Source organism: Micromesistius poutassou (genome assembly GCF_964030765.1).
Source record: "Micromesistius poutassou genome assembly, chromosome: 16".
Lineage (NCBI taxonomy): Eukaryota > Metazoa > Chordata > Actinopteri > Gadiformes > Gadidae > Micromesistius > Micromesistius poutassou.
The window spans coordinates 18,313,364-18,332,203 of NC_140286.1; the positions used below are offsets into that span (position 1 = coordinate 18,313,364).

The window sequence follows — 18,840 nt, forward strand, 5'->3', positions numbered from 1 at the left end:
GCTTCTGTTTTTGTATTACGTTTTTTTAAATGTAATGAATGTTTAAATTGCCTTCGACATGTAATTTACCCAGATTCATTTTCCAGTAATTTCTTCAATATTTGTAAAAGGGATGAATATTCCAATTGAATGGAACCAATGGGTTAAAAGGCACTAGATATCAAGGCCAGATAAAAGCGGCCAACGCCACTTGTGGGCGACTAAGGCTGTCTTTCTCCTCCTGTCTCCACAGGTGTGTGTACTAGACCTGAGAAAATGACGCTGGTCTGAGGGAGCCATGGACCGACTGCGAATGTGTACATAGCCAAAATGACTGTCTCTCTCCCTGTCCCACACACTGCTGTAGTGCCATCAGATGCCATGGACACACACACACACACACACACACACACACACACACACACACACACACACACACACACACACACACACACACACACACACACACACACACACACACACAGAGCAAAGGACTCGTACACGACGAGTCAATATGTACAACAATATGCGACTCCACGGACATGCGTTTGTGTTTCGTTGGCTCTGACGCGTTTGAGACCCCATCCATATCTCACAATGAGCAGACTTTAAAAAATCCATACCAAAATGTAAGGAATTTGTAATCCTTTGTAAAATAAATGCTAGGTTATTTTGTTTTGTGTTGGCGTGAGCATATTGCACAAGCCAACTTGTCCTGTGGATGTTGTTGTTTTTGGGGACGTTGTCAGTCGCTGTAGTTAGTGGGGGGGGGGGGGGGAGACGTTGCTTGTTTTTTTAAGGCTTGTCATCTAATGACACTCAACATTCTTTTTTTGGTAGTTTAAAAAAATGATCACATGGCAAAAGGTTGTTTAGAATTTGTCCCTTTTGTTCTTTAATTTTTATTTCTTCTAAACGATTTAAGAAGGCAGTGAGACGCTGTGCTATGGGCCCTTGTGTTTTCCTTTCTTTCTCTTGCCCGGCTCAAACAAGACTGCATTTCAGGTGTTTCAATATCAATCAGGTTAATAAAGAGCTAAAGAGCTAACACCTCCCCAACTGACAGATTATCTCTGAAGCTGTTTATCCATCGGACGCACACACAGACATGAACAGAACGCACATACAGACATGACGCCGCTGGATGGGAGGTGGGGGGAAGAGTCTCGCCTGGCGATCTGTCTTAAGTGTTATTTACACCCCTGTTATCAGGGGCGGGGGCTAGGGGTGTATCTCCTGGTCTTTGCACACAGAGGGCTGGGGTCCACCACAATACTGCCTCTCTCAACTCGGGGCAACACAGCTATATAACCACTAAGCTAAAATGTGTAATCAGTATTAGGTAGTCATTAGTGCCCTAACTCGCCACCACTCGCATCTTGTTGCTTAGCGATGCAGAACGATAATCAGACCTATTCTTTGTTTGTCTGCAATCGTCTCACTTTTACCTTTTTTTTGCCTCATTGTTTTATCATTAAATCAGAAGCGTTTGACTCCCAGGTTTGTGCGGAGGGTCATAACACTCTTTGTGTTGGGAAGAAGCCTAGCTGGAGTCGCCCTTCGCTTCACACGTCTTACAGCTGGACGGATGACATCGTCGTGTTCAGTGCTTTGACAATGCGTTCTAATGACTTTCTACTGTTTGCATTGAATGGCTGTCCATCTTGTTTGGCTGAATGATGTCTAAATGTTGAACTCTGTGAACACACCCACAATTACCTGTGTTGGCTTGCTTTTTATGAGGGTAAAAGCAAACTTATTTGCTACCTCTATCTCCAGAGATGGTGATTTGAAGCAGGCTTGTTTTTTTTGTTTTTTTCGTGGATTATGTGGGAACAGACTTGTGTTTTTATTACCTTAAATGTGACATTTGTATGTGTGTGTGCGTGTATCACACTTTAACATGGCATCCTGCATAACTCTTCGAAGATGAGCAAAGCTATGGAGTCTGTGATATTCAGATCCATCAGTCATGTGGGATCTTGACCATGTCGGTTCTTTATAAAATACCATTATACAGTCATAGCTTAAAAAAAACCTGAGCCTTTCGTTAAGTTATGGTGAAGAACTACATGGACACCTGAAGGCCACATGGTGTCTGAGCTGCAGCACAAGATGAGACAGGAGCAACACGTGAATAGGCCTCTGGGCTTTTACCACCTTTTATTTGGGGGTGGTCATGCTGGACTGGCCTCGTCTTGGGCTGCTTCAGACCTAGTTTCATATCCAACATCAATCATAGAATAAAGTGGTCAATGCCAGGGTTTTTCAAAACATTCAGACATTTTGCTTGCAGTCTTTTTAAAGAAGGTTAGTTAGAAAATAATAAATCTAAAATGTTTTCTACTGTGCTGAAGTATTTTGAATTTTTGCTTTGAAATGGTCGCTGGTGATTTAGACCGTACCACAGAGGCACTACTTCATAAGTCTATGGCAGTGGAATGGTATTTTATATTGTAAAAATTTTGGATAAGCCTTTTACACTGCATTGAAGTGCGTTTGCTATTTTTTGTTCCTACCTGAAGTACTTATTCTATCTTTGCTATGTCATAAAAATGGCCCATACAGATTTTGTACTCTTTACACAAAAATAAGTTTGTATCTCATTTTATTTGTAGTTATGTACTCAATATGAACAAAAAAATATTCAATCCCAATTTCAATGTTGACATATTTTAACACCTAGTCGGATGTAAATACAAGTTTTCTGATTCCGTTGTTTGTCTTTGCCCTCACCGATATTGTATTATTTTCTCTTCACATACATGGTTGCAGAATCTGCAGTCTGCAGATCTGACTATTCATCACTCAAATCGCCAGTTCTAGAATAAAATTTATTTTGATAACATCAAAGAGTTATTCTTGGCGTTGCGTTTTAAATCCATTCATTTTTTAGAGCACAAACTTCAAAATGCATCATTATTGAACCATTATTTTATAACCGAACGTTATAAAATAACAAAGGTTAGTTTATAGCAGGTTATGGGTTGGGAGCACGGGGAGCAAATGGATGACCCTTGGTGATTAATGGAAAAAATGCCAAAATACGCAGGTCTGCTACATACACTGATTATATGTAGGGTTGGCAATCTGGAGAAACCAACCAGAGTTAAAATAGTACGAATAGTAAAAATAAGTAGGCCATCGAATCATTAGATCTAAGTTATTAATTTACAGACAGGTAGGCAGCAGTAGACACATTCTTAACCCTTGCAGATTAGGATCTCTAAAGGTACACATAATATGCTGGAATATTGTATGGAAGCAAATCACTGACGTCAGCGTTTTTAATCTGAATGAATTCGCTTTGAATTCACCTCTATGAAATTCAAATGGCATTACAAGTTGTAGGCCACCGTTTCAGAAACAAGAATTAAATTATATTTTTTCAATGTTCATTAAACATAATATTCTTAATACGATATTAGCCTAATTCAAAATACGGATCATAAAATTAAGGGTATTCTAATAATAACAGGCCGAAGCAATCGAGCCTGAATAGAACGAACTACTGGCCTGGGAGCGCAGTCGGTCTGCCCCCTCATCAGAGCCGACGGTGGCGCAGGGAGAACACGGTGCTCCGGTAAGTTGTCCGGTTTAGGGTTTCGGTTAATTTTCCGGACCCCCGGAGTTCGGCCAGCAGTCCGTTCGATTATCATCATCCTCGACTGCTTAGACCTGTCCTTGGAATGCCCGGCTACTTCAGTTTTATTTTTTATTAAAAAGCTTGACACTTTTAAATATGAGTAATGAACATCGTATTTTTAATATCTGCAACTTGAATTAGTGTATCTCAATAAGTGGACATTGAAAAAAAAAATATATTTTTTTTCTACAACTTGAAATGCCATAGCCTTCTTTAATTTAAAATATTAATTAAAAACGAACACATTCCGATTACCTTGTTTTCACAGTATGATATTTCATACTGTTTATTTCCATATACAAATGGATTATTATTTAAAATTCTAAACATTATGTCAATGTTTTGCTTCCATATATGGCACTTATTTATTTAAATATGAGAAATGTAATAGGTTATTGTGAAATAAAAACGTATAGAAGGCCTCACATCCGATCCCAGTTCTGCATTTGAGAGGTTTTTACCAGCCAGTAGAAACAGCCTGAGTTGGCCTGATACATGTATATCTATGATGTAACATCACATGATGGTGGAGAACAACAACAAACAAGCTCTGTGTGGCTATCAACAAGTATGGTAGCAAAACGTTGAAATACAAATTTTACAATTGAAACCAGTATATGTAAATATAAACACCTTTTAAATCATAAAATTGAAATATCATACTTTGAATACCAGGTAATCTGAATGTATTCGTTTTGAATGAACCTTTTTGAAATTCAAATATGGGATTTCAAGTTGTAACATTACAAAACACAGACAGCAAGTCACAGGCTAGGCCTACAACGATTCAAGTTACATATAGTAATAAAAATACGATATTCAAAATCCGAAAATTCAAGCGATGAAAATGATGACTGTTTTATACACGGACAGGCACGGCGCCAGGATTCTTTCTCTCCCGGTGCTAATGGGGAGCTTGACCGATAGGTGGGGGTGCTAAGAAAATAATTTATTTTCACGACTTCAGTTAAGAGGTTATTATTTTATTTTTTTCAATAAAAGCAGCTATGATACACAGGGGCTTAACTGGGGCTACACAGATTTTTGACGGGGCTATAGCACCCCATAGCCCCGGTGTAGCGCCGTCCCTGTACACGGACCTTTATTAAGCAATATACTAAAAAAGGAGAAGTTACAAACAGGAGAAGTTACAAAAATGAAACGACTACATCTAGATGTGCGAAAAGGAAGGGCGGTTAAAAACACTAGCTTGATCTCAAAGGGTGAAACTCAAAGTGCTGCTGGGGTTAACCAGCCGGCCGACTTGTTTTCATATTTCAGGGAACTGGCGCATAGGTTTTCTAGAAGCAGACCCGGTGACTAAAGGGTAATGAATGAGCAGTTCAGCCCCTTCCCTTTCCACGCCCTGCTTCCTCCTCCCTCTCTGACGAGACAGAGAGAGACACCGAGACAGACACCGAGAGACAGAGCGAGACACCGAGAGAGACACAGAGAGACAGAGAGAGCCAGAGAGAGCGAGAGCTAGAGCGAGAGAGAGAGAGCGAGAGAGAGAGAGAGAGAGAGAGAGAGAGAGAGAGAGAGAAAAAAAAGTCATTTGAAAGCAAGTTCTCTTTTCCGACGCACACACATATGCCCATACGCAAACTCAGGGCATTCACTTGCACCAATCTTTCGAAACCACGCACAAACGTGCCATTTCTTCACAGACACACAAGGAATAATTTATATCTGACCTACGCCTCATCCAGACCCCAGGTTGGATGAAGACCGTTAATCTCACAGGCTCTCCTCTCCCGGACGCTCGGATCCCTGGACCGCAGACAACAGGCGTTAATCGGTGAGTGATGGAAGTCTGTGAGGTAACCCCCCTCTATCCTGTCTCCTGTTTCATCTCTCCCCTCCGCTCTCCAGTCTCGCCCGTCTAGTTATACTTGTTGACTTTAGAAAAATGCTATGCGAGTGGGAATCGTTCCTCTTTACTTTACAAGGCTAGGGAGGGGTGGGGAATTGGAACAAGATACACTAGAAGGCTTTTCAGTTTGGAGGTATTGTGTTTGTTTACATGTAATGGGACTGCTCAAACCAGTTTATGGGACCATACAGCACCCACAGCTCATATAGCCTGTATCCTTTGTACAATGAAACCTTTTAAATTGTGACCCAATCGGAAAAGAAGAAATGATAGTATAGCGCTAAATTCTTCTCAGTTCTACGTGTGCTTCAACCGAAGCGAATGTAAAGTTCAGTGTTGAAAGTAGCCTGCTTCTCGGTGAGTAACAGCGGTGAAGCGTTAAAGATTAAATATATGACACTATGGAAAGTGTTGCACTTCAGTGTAGAACAAGGGAGGGTCAAATGACATTGTTTAACATTGGTGGCGGTGAGCACCTGTCCCGTGAGGTGATGCCATCACCATATCTCTCCCCCTTAACTAACCCAAACAGCTCTATAAACGTACACCCTTCAAAATAGACTTCAACCTTGGCCTCCAACCCAGTCTGATCCAACGAGTTAACACGAAGATGGGTGGCATGGTGGCTAACCAACCAACCTCGTCATCCCTATCTTCTCTTGTAGGAAAGTAGATCATTGTTGACGCAAGTGCAAGCTGTCAATTATTTAAAGCGTTGAAGTGCTTTACAATTAGCTTTCGTACTTTATACCCGTTTATTACCTTATATCCGTACGATAATGAATATTGGCTGAGCAACATTCTGCTCATCGTGATGGACAGCATTGACGGAATCAACATATACTCTGCATGTATTGGAGCATGTAGCACTGAGGTGTCTTGACTAGTCAATAGTATAGTCAGCTGTTATCTACCATGTCGACTATACACCATCCTTTGTCCTTCTGAGATCGTTTGTGAGAACAAATGAGTCATGTCAACCTACAGCGGGCCCAATGTGTTCAGAGGACTGCCCTGCTTGTGAGTGATGATGTGAATCACAGGTTAGTAGGCAACCTATCTTCATCTCATTATGAAGCAGAGCAGAGAGAGATGGAGGGCTGGATACAGAGAAAAGAGAGATAGAGAGAGAGAGATGGAGAGAGGAGGAGGAGTTGGGTGGATAAAGACGGAAAGAGAGAAAGAGACATTCTAAGCCAATGACCCCATTAGTGCCAAGCCACTCAGGGTGCGCTGGGAGTCCTAGGCACCAGGCCCACCCCCTAGTTTTTAGCCTAGGGCCTGGGCGGAAGCAGGCTATTCTCATTTTGTATTGTGACCCCCGGAGCTATTCTGCCATTCTGCCATCCTCCATTGAGTCCAAAAGCTTTCCATAGCTCTCAGCGATTTCATGGGCTGCGTACCTTAAACCCCTCTATTATGGCCTGCCCCTGCTGTGTTGGCTGTTGCATTCACTGCCCCCCCTGACTTTTGGCTCTCTCAGCTTATGCTGTGGCTGTGTCACGGTGTTACGCCCTGCGAGTGGCGGGTCTCGGGCCTCATTGTTTAACCTCCACTCTGTTAAGCTGATTTGTTGGAGTTATTGTTATCGGTACGGTTGATTCACTAATGTACGTTATTGTGAAGTTGTGTTGAAATAGTTTTTATCCTTTATCGATTAATTATTAATTCAAATGGTGAGATGAATTCATATGACTGATTTGAAGCAACTTCAACTATGACAGTTGAAGTGTGGCTTATCTGGCTATTGATACAGCTTTTATTGCTGTTTCCACTTCCACAAATTTAATCACCACTAAACATGCACTCTCTGTTCCATTTCAGAGCCATGGAAACAGAGGCTAATTGATTCAAGATTCATCCCCATCGGAGTGCAAATCAACAACCATCTCCTGCCGCATGTGCCAAATTTATGATGGAATACTCAGAGAGCAGGCCGATTTACCACCATCGCCTACGCACACGCAGAGATTCACACGTCACTGGGGTCATCGTCCCTAACGCTACCTCCAGGACCTGACAAGACCTATGCAGAGTGAGTGAGAGGAAAGCCCAAAATATTGCAGGATGTTCATGAACTTTCGTAAGATGCGCAGGTGCCAGCGCGTGCAGCTGTTGACCATGTGCCTGGTGCTGTCCCTCATAATGGTGTGTTGGGAACAGCTGGATCAAAGTGTGGTGAGCCATGTCAAGTCCTACTCATACCGCTTCCTGGACAACCGTTTCGCCTTCATCAAAGACAGCTTTACCATTCCCCAGGAGGAGGCTCTGAGCTTCCGCAACTACCGCTACCTGCTGGACCACCAGGATAAGTGCACCAACCAGGATGTCCTCCTCCTGCTGTTTGTCAAAACCTCTCCGGAGAACACCAAGAGGCGCGAGGCCATCCGGTCCACCTGGGGCAACGAGAGCTACATCTTCCAAACCCTCGGGGCGGACGTGAAGGTGGTCTTTGTGCTAGGGGCCCCCGGGACCACACCAGGAGGGCCTTTTGGGACCAAAGAAGCGGGGTCTTTCACGACCAAAAGCCACAAAGCCATCGTCCAGGACAAGCTTGTCAAAGAGGACAGACTCAATGGAGATTTGATCCAGCAAGACTTTGCAGACACATTTCACAACCTGACCCTGAAGCTCATCCAGCAGTTTCACTGGGCGCACACCCGCTGCGCCCAAGCCCGGTTCGTCATGACTGCCGACGACGACATCTTCGTCCACATGCCCAACCTGGTCGGCTACCTGCAGGACAAGGCAAGAAAAGAGGTCACAGACTTTTGGATCGGCCGTGTGCACCGGGGGGCCCCGCCGATTCGAGACAAGGATAGCAAGTACTATGTGCCCTACGAGATGTACCCGTGGTCCACCTACCCAGACTACACAGCTGGGGCTGGGTATGTGGTCTCCAGGGATGTGGCGGAGAAGATCTATCAGGCCACTCTCAAACTCAATGCCTCCATCTACATAGATGACGTGTTCATGGGGATATGCGCCCACTCCATGGGCATTTCCCCACAGGAACACGTGTACTTCTCAGGGGAAGGCAAGGCACCCTATCACGTGTGCATCTACGATCAAATGATGACGTCCCATGGTCACATAGAGGACATCTATGATCTGTGGAAGGTAGCGACAGACCCCCTGGTTAAGCAGAGGACCTCTGGGTTTCTAGGGAGGATGTATTGCACGGCAGCCAAACTGGCTCTCCTTTGTAGACCTTATTTTTTCAACACATATCCATGCAAGGGAGCCTTTGCCTGATAACTCCATGTAGTGTGTGCAAGTCTGCATTTTTGTGGTCACGTGTGTGCATTTGTTTGTGTCAAAAATAAACTGTTTTTTTTTTTTCTTTACAACAAGAGAAGAAAAGTAGAACATACAAGGGTGTAAACATTACTTGATCCATAATGAAATAGTCTGTGAATATTCACTTTCTCTGAGTATTACCTACTGGGTGACTACAGCTCTGAAGGTCAAAATACATTCTGTGTTGTTAGCGGGAAATAGCTCACTCATACAGCATTAAGAGGCTGGCGGATTATTATAATCAACAGGTGTTTCTAGCAAAACAATGCTGTGCATGTGTTATTTTAGATTGGTGTTTATTCAACACTTAAACTAAAGTGCTTAGGAGAATGTGTTTTTGTTCTCTGGCCTTCGTTTGTTGGCTCCTGTATTTATGAATAAGGAAGCGTGGTCAAGGTGTTATGTTTGTATGTGATTTAAACATTAATTTCTTTAATCTTCTTTTAATCTTCTTTAGTAACTAGTCCATTGTCTGTCATGAATAAACTCTTGTTCATCTCAACAACAATTTCAAAAGAGCACGGAAAAACTCTTGAGAGGGAAGTATGATGGGAAAGTAAATGCAAACCTTTGTTTTCTTGTGGTAGCATTACTTCCCACAGGTAGCTTGCTAAATGACATTCGCAACATGCACACTGTTGCATTACTTCTGTGTCCGACCATAGCCGTCAGTTAGGTATTAACCCAAAAGGCTTCACAATTATTGCCTCTCATTCACCCATTCATACACACATTCATAATCTGTCAACGGTGTATCATAGCAGAATTTGTCATAAATATAAAGATATATATTTGACATATATTGTATAAAGATAAGATGTCTCTTAATTGTGACATGATGAACTAAGTCACTTGTTACTCACCAGTCATCACTTTTTTTTTCTGGTGACAAAGACATGTTTTTCACCAGAACAATCTTCGGTTTATCTTCCTTCGATCTATATACAAGCTCCTTCGATATACATGCTCCTGTTTGTAGAAAATAAAATGTATTTGTAAGCTTATATGGCTTATAACCTTTCTTTAACCTTTCTATTTTTAACCTTTCTTGTTTCCCCGTAGCAACATCCTTGCTTGCAACCAACCACAATTTGAATGGGCGAAAGAGACAATATCATCTTTTTATTGCAATGATAGAAAATACAGCGTATGCTAAATGTAAATGTTAATGTACAACATAGTGTTAATGTAAACATAGTAATAGAGTATACATTGGTTTGCAAAGTGTTAACTATGTATAAGTATTGGCACATACAAATGTGGGTAGTTGCATACAATGAACGAAAAAAATATACAAAGATTCTGTAAGACATGCTTAATTTTAAGGGTGTAAAAAAGTGCCGTAAAAGATTTTAACATTTGAAATAGAAAAATCTCAATCTTAACAATTATTTAACGTGTGACGCCAATAGTGTCTGACAAATACATCTGAATCCGCAACGTGTCTTGTGTCTGTAAATCACTTTATTATTATTTATTTTTTTTACAATTTGACCTAACGCCAAAGCCTAAGCTTGTTCTACAGCTGGTCTCTCTGGCTCGAGGCCACTGTCAGCCACTGTCACCAGTGTATGATCCCGCGAGGCATCTGGCACGTTGCTACGAGGTGACGCCATGCATGCCATCGAGTGCTTTAATTACTTAAAATGTAATTAAAAGGGGGTTTCTAAAAGGGTTTCTTAAACTTGGGCCGCACTCGAGCACTTTCCTGTAACTTATAAGCCTAATTAAAAAGGGAAATTGGGCAATGAAATAATAAACTAAGGTTCATTTTAGTTAGACGATATTCGCTTGCAAAAAAACAGCTTGTTGAAATAGTAGATTTATTTCAGATTAGTCTTTTCTAACAACTGGACATTGGACCATATTTTATATTATTAGATCGGTGAAATTTCTATTCAACTAATTATTTTAGGACATGGACATGGAAATATGTGTGAAACAATCTCCAATTTCTAAACAACACTAATCTAAAATAAATCGGCTATCAATGAGCAATTGATATAAAGAAGAAATATAGGGGGAATATTGAACATCAAACTGATGACATCATCTCGAATATCATTGTGTCTGTTTCATCTGATACAACCCACATATAGAAAAAGTCTCCTAAACGAATCAATACAATTTGGCTTTCGTATATAATACGATACGAATAGGCTACAACAATAAGTGTGTGTGTTGTGTCATCAGGTTGTAATGGGAATGTATTGAGGTATGATATTTCAAATTTCCTTAATGCAGAAAAGGCGTGTTCAATAGGGAATTCAATAAAAACAAAACGCAATGGACAAGGCAATGTATAGCCTAACATTGCTTGAATTTTTCTGTTGTTGAATTTGGTCGTTTAAATACCTTCATTATTCGGTATTATTCAACCTCAATTCAATTCCTTTCTATTTTCTACCTCAGAAATTCAGGTTGAAATTCTTCGTTCCAAATCGCATAGGCCTACTTTATTTTTACTTGTAGTAGCCTACGTACGCCTACTGCAGCTACCTTTACAAATTACTACTGTTGCACACAGCATGCATAGGATGGGGACAAACTACAGATTCACCGATCACGTGTGGCTCTCGCGGGCTTAGTCGATGTGACGGATCTCCTGCTGAGGACTTCGGGGCAGAAGTGTGTCATGCGGTTGGCTTGCAGACCGCGAGATGTGGCCGGATGTAGTTAAACAACCTGGTATTTTTGGCATATTACATTTTCCATATTATTTACTGGGATCTACTACAATTTCTCTGGCATACTCAATAGTTTGTTACTATGGGTACTGGTAGTATTGGTATTGTAACGCAGGGTCAGCAGAGAATGTCTAATATGAAGAGAACTGGCACTCTCTGGTGACTTTCGGTTTCTGAACTGACATCTCTGTCCATGCGAGGGCGCTCCCCAGTGAGTGCAGAATGAATGGGAGTCGACGGGGTTTCACCCTCAAATTCCACTTTTCTCAGGGTGTAATTTTTTGTCAAGTAATTTGAGAGTCACATTCATAAGGGGGGGGCTAAAAGAATACACTCAGCTGAATATTGCATTTTTTAAGTTCACTTAACTGTTCTAAAAATCCGTTCAAAAAGATGACGTCACTGCCAGGGTCCTGCTTTACGGCAAGTTCTGAGTCACTTTGGCACTTCCACATATATTATATATATATATATATATATATATATATATATATATATATATATATATATATAACAATCTCACGCTCTCACGCACACGCAACAAATGTCACGCCAAAACCCCCCCCGCCTAGTCCTAACTAGACCTTCGTACTAATTTCATTCATACCGATGGTCTAGAACTGCTATAGAAACAAACGATTTCTCACTTGAAGGCGGGTGCTGTTGAAGTTTAAAACCTATTGGCTCTGCCCAGTGCCACTCCGGATCTGCCTTAACCAATCGCTAACGTTTGGTCGTGACGTATTTCATGCTTAGCAAACTCCTTCACCACTAACGGAGCCAGCTGGAAAATTCAACTTTTCCCGAATCCCGTGGGAAGAAGCGCCACAACATCTTGACCACCAACAAAAAAAAAATCTGGCTTTAATTGATCTATATTCGGCAGTTTCCACAGCAGACCAAATAGCTTTCTCCATGGTCTTCCTGCTGCTTCCTGGTATTCGTTTGACTACAACTGAAACTCGCGCACGACCTGTACGTCACTGTTCTCAGGCCGCGCCTCCTGTTCGCTGATTGGAGGGACAAACTTGAGGGAAAAGAAATCGTTTGAACATACAGCACTCCCAGACCTAGTACTGAAGTGAAATGAAAATTGAGCGGAAGTACGGAGGCGGGCGGAACCAGGCTACCCCCCCCCTCCCCCTCAACATTTTGTCTCACGCCAGCCAAAAACCCAAAGTTGGCAACCCTGGTCCTGTTGATCAACACAGTACAACCTTACTGATCCCTGGGCCCAAGCATCGTTAGCCTACGTGGTTCGTAAAGTTCATCGTACGAGCATTGTAGAGTTTTCACACCGTTTCCCGAAAGCATCGTTGCGTAACAAACGTCGTTAAAATCCTCGGAGCTAACGAGGGCTCCAGGGGCACTCGTAGAGCGCTCAGAGCATCGTTACTATAGCCTCAGTGGAGTCTCCAGCTGGACATTCCGTGGTATTGGATGTGTTTTATTAAAACACATCCCACAATAACACGGAATGTCCAGCTGGCGCAATTTCGCAATATACCCCAAAAACAGTGGTTACTGCCGATATATTACTCATAGACTACTGTTAGATTTAAGTTAGAAGTCAACAACATAAGTCAACAACATAATTTATTGCAGCAATTTAAAATTTCAAAAATACATGCGCAGCCGAAATGTAGGCTACCGATCAAACGCCACGTCACAAGGCATATAATGAAACCAAATACCATTGCTGTTGTGTGGGAGGTCGCTTTCGAGCTGCACTCCCTCTGATTTTAATACAACCATCGTGGTTAAAATGTCCTCGTATTGATCAATGACAGAAGACATACTGTACATAAATCATGCTGAGACCAGCGGGTGTCAGAGAATTTCTGCAGGCGTTTTTTGTTGCGATTGTTTGCCATAAAGCACTGTAGGCGCGTCGGTGAGGCTGTGATGAAGTTCACTATTTATTGGACCGTGTCTAGACAGTTACGAACATCCCTGACCTTAGTGGAGTGCACAATCGCCAAGTTGAGAGTGTGGTTTCTGCAGTGAACATAGACTGCTGCGGGAAACGATGCGTGCCTTTCCCGCTTACATTGCCCGCACCATCATAACCCTGCCCAACAATATGGGCAGGAATCGATCTAGACCAGCAACAGCAATAGCCGTGTCAATGCCTCTGCGTTTGAATGGTAATGAATGAATGGAACGTTGCATTTTTAATGTTGACACCAAAGTTTCTAGTGCGCGGCTCGCCAATCACTGAATGAATGAATGAAACCTTCTGCGGAATCAAAGAACGTCTGCCCTCTGTGCGGTGCAAAGCATGTTTCAGAAATCAGCACATTTAGATAAATGCTATAGTTGTCACACAGACACATGCTATTTTTTATTTGTGTAATATGGAATTATTTCAGGGGGGGGAAATGCCGTTAAAAATGTACACACGGTGCGTTCAGGATTAGGACTGATATAGCATATGTCGGCCTAGACCTAATCAATTGTGTTTTAATATTTGTAGCATTCATATTAGTCTATTCTTTTCATAGGCTACTCTGCTGTTGGCCTTGATGGGGAGATCTTTTTTTGCTGCCACAAAATATAGTTTAATCCAACATTCCTGCGTCTCCCCCTCCTACCGAGCCCATTTCAGCACTGTATCAGTGGACAGCTACAAGCCTACGAACGTTGTAAGAGCAGTGTACGCGCGTTCATGTTAAGAGGAGTTTCGGGAAACGCTCGTAAAGATTTTACGAAGCATCGAAAGATCCTTTGTAAGAATGATCGTACGAGCACGGATCCATCATTATCGGGAAACGGGGCCCTGGTCCATCTTCTATTGTGGTTTCAACAGTCAGCAAAATCCCACTGAATTCCAACCTGAATTGTAACCGGAATTTGTGAGGTTGAAAATAATGGGTTCCACTGGGGGTGATCAAATGAGTGCAGATTGAATGGGGGTCTATGGGGCTAGACGGCTAAATGTATCTCTTTCACCTGCTTGTCGTGAAATATCACAGATTTTATTGTTGATTCCGCAAGTTCAATATAGATTATAGTTCAAAAGTCGAATGATGAGTACTTATGTCCTTTTGATTTCTTAGTTTGGGCCGTTGTTGGCCGTACACTCTAGCATTCTGCTAATGAATGCTGATTGGTCAGGGTCAGACTAGTACATGGTCCAAAGATAATTATGAGCCTTTGATTGATATCCAGAGAAAATTTGCAGAGACACAATCCTTTTCCCCACTTGTATTGGAGTGAACGGGGATATCTACTTCCAGGCTCCATGATTTGAGGGACCCGTCCACAGCCCGCTAAAAAACTGCAATACCAGTAGGCACTGCTCCTGGGGGCCTGCTTGCGACTGATGACGACCAGAGACCCCTCTTGATGGCATCTGAAGCTGAAGCTGAATCAGAAACATTATCTTAAGGAGGACTTTCCGTCAAAGTTAATTTTTATATATTATTTGAGGATGAAACCCCGTCGACTCCCATTCATTCTGCACACACCGGCGAGCGCCCTCGCATGGACAGAGATGTCACCGCAACCAGTTCAGAAACCGGAAGTAACCAGAGAGTGCCATTTCTCTTCATATTAGACATTCTCTGATATTACCGAAATATTACAGAATATTAGTCGAATAGTGGAGATTGTATTTTCACAACCTAATTCAACAACTGAAAAATGCAAGCATCAAATTACAATGCAGAAAAATGCATTGTTATTGCGCTATATTTTTTATTGAATTCACGTAATTGAACATGCCATTGTTCATGGTGGCCGACCACTAAACATCCATCTGGTGTGTTCCAGATGCCTCGGACACCAGGGGCCTCTACAGATTCTCTGGGGGCCTCTACAGATTCTCTGGGGGCCTCTACAGATTCTCTGGGGGCCTCTACGGATTCTCTTTTTTGCATTGGAAATGTCATTTCCTAACGAGATGACCCGGAAGTACTTGGTGGAAAGGTGGTTTGAATTCTAAAAATGCTTAGGAAGGGTACCTTGATGCATCCTTTAACCCTCCTTTAGCATAGGTTACTCCTGACCAACCTTTACGAAAGGAAAGGAGATATTGGTATCCCATAATCCTTTACTGCGGAAATATTTAAAGAAACAGGCCACTGACGAAGTTTACTGACCAGTTTCCAGAAACATAATTATTTGAATCAAAATTAATTAATTTATTGCTGGTTAGTAAGCACATAATATACACCATAAGAAAAGAAAATGCCAACTTCACATTTAAGAAAGACTACTGGGGGCAGTTATTTCAACATCAACATAAGTTTAGCCTCTTTTTTTCACATGTGAAATGGGATTCAAGTGGCCTAAAATATTTCCGTTTGCCAAGTCAGACCTAAGTGATTCTCACTGTTGGCGACAACCTGATGAAATCAATACAAGAACGCATGGATCAAAAAAGCTTGTTGTAGTCCATCTTCGGAAAATTTGTTTCACGCTAGAGATGCTAGAGGTCAGCAATACCCGCCGTCGCGCAATGATGTCGGTTAGGAAAAGGAGTCAAATTCATTTTAAACAGTGCTGTCTTTTCCTATGTTCGAAAGGAAGTATTGGAAGGAAGCTGGTTTTCTAAAGAGGCTAATGTAGCTAAAAATAACAATGACTAGCCAATGACATGACAATCACAAAGACGAACATGAACGCTATAAATGCTATGAGACAGAAAATGACATCACAAGTGCAACTCGGAAGGCTGGTGTCCGAGGCATTTGGAACACATCATTGCACACCTCTACAGGGCGTGAATGTATTTTGAGTGTGTTTACCATAGCTTAATTTGACAAATGAAAACAATGTTGTATTTATTAAATAAGTAGTTAATACGATAGTACATATTAATTGTTAAAGGGGTAGTTCGGAATTTGACATCGGACCTCATTTCCAAGTGAGCCAGTGTGTTATTTATCATTTAACATGTTTCATTCAGTCCTTCTAGTTGCAGAGATCGCTGGTGCTAAGCTAGCACAAGTCAACGGTTTCTGCTAGCCTGCCAATAAAAACTGTTTTACCCACTCCGCAGTACACCTGAGGCAAATAAATTATAATGCCAGACTATCGATGTAAATGTCTGTTGATTTTTGCATTGCATTTAGTTTATACTTCCCTGTAGTTGGAAGCAGGCTACGGCAGTGGCGGACTGATATTACCTAGGCACCTACTACTTAGCCAGGCTAGCGCCGCCTACTGGTTCCGGCAAATTTAATTTGCCTCAACCATATAAGCTATATGAAATGTAATGAAGTAAGCGGCTGATGCATCAGGCTACCTACTACTAGGTGTCCCAACTGGAGTGCGCATCTGTTTACGTTCTGCTGTAGTGAATTGGTTGCTAGTATAAAAAGGATAATTTTATTTCTAACATTCTTTGAACAGACATTTACATCGATAGTCTGGCGGTATAATTTATTTGCCTCTGTGGAGATGGTAAAACTGTTGGCAGGCACCAGCGATCTCTGCAACCAGAAAGACTGAATTAAACGTGTTGAAAATGGTCTCCAATGATAAATAACACACTGGCTCACTTGGAAATGGTCCAATATCCAAACTTCCGAACTACCCCTTTAAGGCTAACCTGAAGGATAAAAAATGGAATGTTTTCTCCATAATGTAAAAACATTTTTTGTTGAATGTGGGTTTCGCAAATGACAGTACCAGCTCACGTCACTCTTACGTCCACGTTTTACAGATCAGCAGCAAATTTGACAACAAAATGAAGCAACTAACAAAAGGGATGCTACCAAGACACAAGTTCAAAATGTTTGTGGATCATATCCCTGTAGATATCATTGGACAAAGCTTTTTACCAAATACTGTAAATAATGTAAAGTGTGTGGTCTCCTGTGAGTAAATGAAGTCCAATAAAAACTTGGAAACGAGGGAACGTTACAATATAAAGCAATGAATTTTTTTTAGCAATGAAGGTTCAATATTTACATGTATTGATTAACAGTACAATTATAAAATAACCTCTGCCCTCGTTTTGAATCTAGGTGTTTTGGACGTAATGACTGATAGGAATGAAAGGAAGTTTAACATGGGGGGTGGGTGGGGGGGATCACATCAACATTTTTGAATGCATTAACATTTTTCTCAGTAAAGATATTTCTGATGGGGCTATCGGCATGACATTTTCACCAGATGTCAGTAATAATCCAAGTAATCCACACATAGGCCTACATATATCAAAACAAATAAGTACATACATAAAGTTGTGTGTAATAAAGTGAAATGACAAGGGAAAAAGTTTTGAACACACTTCTTCATACAGAACACACCCCCTGTATGAAGAAACTAGTCGCACACATTGCTCAGCTGTGAATTTTACCCATTCTTCCACACAAACACTAACCCTGTCTTCAAATCTTGAAGGTTCCGGGGGCATCTTCTACAAACTCTGATCTTCAGTTCTTTCCAGAGGTTTTCAATTGGATTCAAGTCAGTGATTGACTGGGCCATTCTAACAGCTTGATTCTTTCTCTGAAACCAATTGAGAGTTTCCTTGGCTGTGTGTTTGGGATTATTGTCCTGCTGAAATGTCCACCATCGTGTCATCTTCAGCATCCTGCTGGATGGCAGCAGATTCTTATCAAGAATGTCACGGTACATTTCTCCATTCATCTTTCCTTCAATTATATGAAGTCTGCCAGTGCCAGATGCTGAGAAACAGCCCCACACCATGAGGCTCCCACCTCAAAACTTCTGTTGGTGTGGTGTTTTTAGGGTGATGTGCAGTGCCAATTCTCCTCCAAACATGGTGTATGCTATGACAGCCAAAGAGTTTTGAGCAAGCTTCCACGTGCCTTTTCTTGAGCAGTGGTGTCTTGCGTGGTGAGCGTGCAGAGGCCATGGTGGTTGAGTGCATTACTAATTGTTTTCTTTGAAACAACTGTACCTGATTCTTCCAGGTCTTTCTGAAGATCTCCCCAAGTGGTTCTTGGTTCTTGGACAACTCTTCTAATTATTTGATGGACTCCTGTCAGAAATCTTGCGAGGAGCACCTGGTCATGGCCGGTTAATGGTGTGATGATGTTCTTTCCACTTCTGGATAATGGCCCCAACAGTGCTCACTGGAACATTCAGAAGTTTAGGTATTCGTCTGTAACCAATGCAATCCGTATGTTTTTCTACAATAAGCTTGCGAAGGTCTTGGGACAGCTCTTTGCTTTTACCCATCATGAAATACTTCTTGAGTGACAACTTGGTAATGAGAAACCTTTTTATATCATCAATTAGGACTAATCCAACTGATATTAATTTGCATTGATAGGGGGCAGGATCGCTTCTTACATAGGCCTACTGACAGATTTCAGTGGGTTTATTGGCTTCCCATGCCCTTTTGCACCTCTTCTTCTTCATGTGTTCAATATTTA

At 41.7% G+C, this 18,840-nt stretch overlaps 2 protein-coding genes across 3 annotated transcripts in view; both read left to right on the forward strand.

The window, feature by feature from the left end:
* The window catches only part of LOC311361082 (F-box-like/WD repeat-containing protein TBL1XR1), a 28,229-nt gene extending 25,422 nt beyond the window's left edge, over positions 1 to 2,807 (forward strand). For both annotated transcript variants that reach the window (XM_084481264.1, XM_084481265.1), the window contains exon 16: positions 233 to 2,807. In XM_084481264.1, the coding sequence (XP_084337390.1) occupies positions 233 to 259 (27 nt within the window). In that variant the 3' untranslated portion in view covers positions 260 to 2,807. The remainder of the gene's footprint in view (positions 1 to 232) is intronic.
* A 2,368-nt stretch (positions 2,808 to 5,175) lies between these two features.
* b3gnt5b (UDP-GlcNAc:betaGal beta-1,3-N-acetylglucosaminyltransferase 5b) lies at positions 5,176 to 9,658 on the forward strand. The gene is made up of 2 exons (XM_084481268.1): positions 5,176 to 5,423; positions 7,323 to 9,658. The coding sequence occupies exon 2, from the start codon at positions 7,566 to 7,568 to the stop codon at positions 8,751 to 8,753; it is 1,188 nt and encodes a 395-aa protein (XP_084337394.1). The 5' UTR covers positions 5,176 to 5,423; positions 7,323 to 7,565; the 3' UTR covers positions 8,754 to 9,658.
* Positions 9,659 to 18,840: the final 9,182 nt, after the last annotated feature.